Source organism: Trichechus manatus, unplaced genomic scaffold (assembly GCF_000243295.1).
Source record: "Trichechus manatus latirostris isolate Lorelei unplaced genomic scaffold, TriManLat1.0 scaffold00103, whole genome shotgun sequence".
NCBI lineage: Eukaryota > Metazoa > Chordata > Mammalia > Sirenia > Trichechidae > Trichechus > Trichechus manatus.
The window spans coordinates 7,858,273-7,863,965 of record NW_004444039.1 but is presented as its reverse complement, the minus strand read 5'-3'; the positions used below and the strand labels follow the sequence as shown (position 1 = coordinate 7,863,965).

Here is a 5,693-nt window from a genome sequence, read left to right as displayed (position 1 = left end):
GGTTTTAAAAGGAGTTCCTTATCTTTTAGAGTTTCATAGTGAAGTATTTATGGATAAGAATATTTAAAGTTAGAAAAAGAAAATCAGAATAGATTCGAACAAGGAAGGAAATAATAAATACTGGAGCAGAAGTGTAATAAATGCAAAGGAAGAAGGAAGCCCTCAAGATGAGAACAGAGGTGCATGAAACAACTGAGAGAGTCACCAAAGCTGGAAAGCAGATTTTTTGGAAAAGCCTGGTAAAATGGACTGATCTCTAGTTAAGATTGATTTGGAGAAGAAAAGAAAATATGCAAGAAGATAAAATATTATGACATATTACTGGGAATAAGAGGGAGGATATTCCTGCAGATAGAGCAGAGGGTTAGACATCATCAGAGTCAACCATGAATAATATGCCAATAAATGTAAAAGCTTAAATGAAAATTTCCAACAAAAACAGAATCAAGAAGTAGAAAACCTGAATGCAGCTATAACCAAAAAGAAGGCCTAAACTCATAGAAAAATAAACTGCATTCATTGATATGAACACGCAGTATAAAAGTATCATCACTTCTCCTTAAATTGATATATAAATCCCCAAAAGAGTTTTTTTGTAGAACTTTTATTATAAGCTAATCTTAAAATCCCTATGGAAGAGCGCGATCGAAGGTACACATACCTTATCTACAACCCAGACATCCATTTCTTAGATATGTAGAGATTCCCATTGCTATGCAGGATGTATTTAGAACTGATTACTGAAAACAGTACACATAGCAATACTTGCTGAATGCAGTTAGAGTGGTACTTAGAGGCAGTAACAAGAACATTCATTGCATGGTAGTTTTTAATAGAAAAAAACTAGAAGTAGTCTAGATGTCTATCAAGTAGGAGAAGGGAACAAATAAGTTATTAAGCTGTTGAAGTGTATAGTAAGATACTACTTACATGAAGTATAAAAACATGCAGAATAATGCTGTGTATTGCTTATGGATATACACACATGTAATTACATAAAACATGTATGGGGCTGATAAACTGCAAACTTAGGATGGTCATTACTGTTGAGGCTGGGAAGAAAGAAAGAGGGTAAAGAGAAGGTCAGACAGGCTTCAGCTATATCCGTGACATTATATTTCTTTCGAAAAAATACTTATGTTAAATGAATCAACCATGTTGATAAAAACCATTCATCTCTTGTAGGTCTCTTCCAGTCGACCAGACCTTTCTGGCTTTGACGAAGACGATAAGGTGTGTCCACGTGAGCATGGCTAGGGCCCTGGTGTAATCTAAGCCTGGGAAGTCAGGGGTCATGACGTTTTTAAAATCTCTGGACTTACCATCTTAATTTTTGGCAAATCATTCCCTCCACAGCTCCATTTCCGAGTGAAAATACTCGCTTTGGTATCACTCTGCGATCTTAGCGTTACAGCGTTACTTTAGCATTCTGTACACTCCTAATGGAATAAATATCTGTCTTTATGGTCTAACTCAGACAACGTTGTAAGTTGTTACATTCACCACAGCAAAATCAAAATTAACCCAACTGGATAAAATTAGGGATTTAAAATTAAGGGCGGTTTGCAACATCGTCGTATTCAGCAAATACTTCTTGAACACAGATTATATCTAAGTTACTATGCTTAGGACTGTGGATGATTCAAAAGGAATAAATGCAGATTATGTCCTCAAGAAGTTTAAAATCTAGTCCTTAGAGGCAGCCAACTCCTGAGACGTTGAAGGAAGATTAAAGAAGCTTGTGTATATACAAGAGGCGTTTCCTGGCTTTAGGACCCCAGTACTTTATGCCTGTTTGAAACTTCTAAATCTGAAATATACGTGGTGTGAACACACCACCTCATTTGCCTGGGCCACTCCCGGCTTATGTCTGCTACCCAGGCAAAGTTATTAATAGAACTGTTTCATTCTCAAAAGTGTTTCCGTTTGGTCTTTATCTAGTCACCCTAGATAGATACCAGATTCATTAAAGTGGCTGCATCTGGCGAGGGAGGATGATGAGTGGAATCATGTAGGGTACAAAAGAGGATTTCACTATATTTGTAATGATTTTATTAAATCTTCAGCAAATACAATAAAATACTAACATTTACTCATACCTTGGGTAGGATAGTGTTTGTTTTATTCAGTACTTTTCTATGTGTTTGAAATGCATGATAAAAATAGACTAGGGCACACACCTTCATTAAAAAAATTAGAAGAAACTCAAATCTATGCTTCGTTTCTCATTTAAGAGGGATGTAATTACAGTGAACCCATGTTTTCACCTTGTAGGGTTGGCCAGAGAACCAGTTAGACATGTCTGACTACAGCTCCAGTTACCAGGATGTTGCGTGTTATGGAACTTTACCCAGGGATTCACCTCGAAGGAGTAAAGAAGGTAATGGTGAGATCACTGTCAGTGATATTTCTTTAGAAGTACTTAGGAAACGCACGGCAAAGAGAGTCTTTCAGGGTGGCGTATAAGGTATGAAGCTGAAGTTCTAATCAGCTTGAAGATCCAACTGCCTTCTTGAGCAGAACACGTCATGTTCTCTTACTTGATTTCTTTTTGCTTTTTTCCCATTGCGCATCCAGATATAAATAGTAGGTTTTTTGTATAACACTTTAGAATTTTCAAATCATTTTTCATTCATTTCATGAGTTTGAAGTCAGTTTTGAGACACAAGCAAATCTTATTACATTATAGTTAGACTTCATTCTTTAACCCAAAGAATTTATACCTCTATCATGTTTTTTACCTAAAGTAAAGGATTTTTTAGGAGACCATGTCATTGTTTTCCTAAAGCAGTTTCAACAATGAGATCAGACATTAGTTTAACCAGCGGCAGTGTCATTGCTTACGTATATAGTTTCCCAGTGCCTTGAAAGAACAGTCTTCTCTGAATATATAAATTAGCTCAGTGACCTTACACCTCATATTTTACCTTCTAAGTGCCATTTTACCAATGAACTGGGAAGAACATACAGAATGGGGAAGAGAGGCCAGAAAAAGTAAGAAATGAGTAAAAGCAGGCAAGAAGAATTGTCCTTCCTTAGTCAAATAGAGCACGGTGGCTTGAGGAAAAGAGAGGCTTGTAAGAAAATTTGTATATTCAAGCCTCTGCTATGCCATATGCCGTGAAAGGTACGAGAGTGCCATCCTAGATCTTAAAATCTAATTGTGGAAATAAGATACATAGAAAGTAACTTATGAAATGATTAAGTGCCAAAATACATGTACAGATAATAAGGGCTCTGAGAATTCAGAGAAATGGCAAATCAGCCTGCAATAAAACGGTCTGGTAAGTGGCGTTCAGGTTGTATCTTGAAAACCAAAAAACCAAACCCACTGCCGTCAAGTCAATTCCGACTCATAGCAACCCTGTAGGATAGTAGAACTGCCCCCATAGGGTTTCCAAGGCTGTAATCTTTCCAGAAGCAGACGGCCACATCTTTTTCCCATGGAGCAGCTGGTGGGTTTGAACCATCAACCTTTTGGTTAGCAGCTGAGCGCTTAACCACTGTGCCAGCAGTGCTCCTTGTATTTTGAAAAGAGGGTGGAAAATTGGATTTCTGATTTTTTTTTTTCCAGGCTGACCAGCACTTTAGTTACTTTTTGTGACTTTATAGGTTTATCTGTATTCTTTTTGATTTTTTTAATTGTGGTAGAATATACACAACATATTATTTGCCACATTAACCATTTCAAGTGTACAATCCAGTGGCATTAATCATACTCATCACCACTATTTGTTTTGAAAACTTTTTTATCACCCCAGACAGAAACTCTGCACCTCTTCGGTAATAACTTCCCACTCCCCCCACCAGCCCCTGAAAACCACGGATCTACTTTCTATCTCTGTGCGTTTGTCTGTTCTAGATATTTCATGTAAGTGTATCACACAGCGTGTGTCTCTTTATGTCTGACGTATCTCACCTTAGCATAATATTTTCATGGTTCACCCATTGCCGTAACATGTATCAGAACTTCGTTTCTCTTTATGGCTGAATAATATTCCATTGTACAAATGTACCACGTTTTTGTTTATCCATTTATCTGTTGGTGGGCACTGGGGTTGTTTTCACCTTTGGGCTCTGATGAATAGAGCTGCCATAAACATTGGTGTACAAGTATCTGTTTGAGCCCTGTTTTCTATTCTTCGGGGTATGTTAGGGATTGAATTGTGTCCTTTCCCAAATGTGTGTCAACTTGGCTAGGCCATGATTCCCAGTATCGTGTGATTGTCCACCATTTTGTCATCCGATGTGATTCTCCTATGTGTTGTAAATCCTGCCTATGTGATGTTAATGAGGCAGGATTAGAAGCAGTTATGTTAATGAGGCAGGACTCAGTCTACAAGATTAGATTGTTTCTTGAGTGAATCTCTTGAGATATAAAAGAGAGAAGCCAGCACAGAGACAGGGGGACCTCGTACCACCAAGAAGGCAGCACCCAGAGCAGAGCGTATCTTTTGGACCTGGGGTTCCTGTGCTGAGAAGCTCCTAGACCAGGGGAAGATTGATGACAAGGACCTTCCCCCAGAGCTGAGAGAGAGAGAAAGCTTTCCCCCAGAGCTGGCACCCTGAATTTGGACTTCTAGCCTCCTAAGCCATGAGAGAATAAATCTGTGTTTGTTACAGCCATCCACTTGTGGTATTTCTGTTATTGCAGCACTAGATGACTTCGACAGGGTTTCTTCCCAGACTTCTCTCTGTTCTTGTCTGCATCTGTTTGAATGTGTAGCCAAATATCAGCATCTTGATTTCTTTGTTACATTAAATATTCCTGTGGCAGGTTCAGTGCTCTGCACCTGTAAACTCTGGCTTTTTGTCTTCCCCAGGTTGCACGCCCGAGAATCCTCACGCCTTAATGGTCAGCCCCTTTAAAGCATTCTCTCCTCAGCCGCCAAAGTTTTTCAAACCCCTAATGCCTGTGAAAGAGGAGCAGAAGAAAAGGACAGCTCTCGAAACGAGGCCTCTTCTGAGCCAGGAGGTAAACGCTTGACCCGTCTGTACTGTGCAGAACAGACAGGCACGGTGTTGCCTGCAGAGAAGTAGCAGTTGGAATTAACTAACAAATCGGATGATGCATGTGGACGTATGTGGATTATCACTCCATGAATCCTGTTCTGAAATGCCTCTTTCTTAAGCACACAGGATTGTGGTAGAATTTTTTTTTTTTGGTCATGATTGTGGGGTTTTTTTTTCTTTATGTGAATACCTTTTTCAAGATAGTTTTATCTTTCAAGTGAGAAAGAGATGTTTCTTGGACATTCGGAAAACATTAGAGGCTTTTATTTTTTTAATTTGACGAAGCCCATTGTGCTTTTTGCCACTGAAGCTCGTGTAGGCTTGTCAGATATCATCAGGGGTTTGACTCCGGCCTGCACCACTCACCTGTAATAAAAGTGTTGGCACTGCTTTTCTAACTTGCATGTACTTAGTATGTATTCTCGCTGTTGTCATCCTCTGTGTGTGATGCATCTGTGTGTGTCTTAACCTTTGCAGAGCATGTCTCCATCTCAGCCACATACCCCTGGCTGCATTGTACCCTCGGGAAGCAATGGCAGCAGCATGCCAGTAGAACACAATAGCAAACGCGAGAAGAAGATTGTAAGTTCTGGAACCGTTTCTGTCGTTATTGCCTGGTGGTGGGTTAAGGCCCTTTCACAGACAGTCATCCAAACACTTTCAAAGAAATTCAGTTGTGC

The 5,693-nt window shown here is 39.3% G+C and overlaps 1 protein-coding gene across 1 annotated transcript in view; it reads left to right on the top strand.

The window, feature by feature from the left end:
• KIF13A (kinesin family member 13A) overlaps nt 1-5,693 on the top strand; it is a 285,225-nt gene that overhangs the window by 226,748 nt on the left and 52,784 nt on the right. Inside the window, 4 exon segments of the mRNA XM_023737492.1 lie at nt 1,186-1,233; nt 2,275-2,380; nt 4,824-4,975; nt 5,491-5,595. Coding sequence (XP_023593260.1) covers nt 1,186-1,233; nt 2,275-2,380; nt 4,824-4,975; nt 5,491-5,595 — 411 coding nt within the window.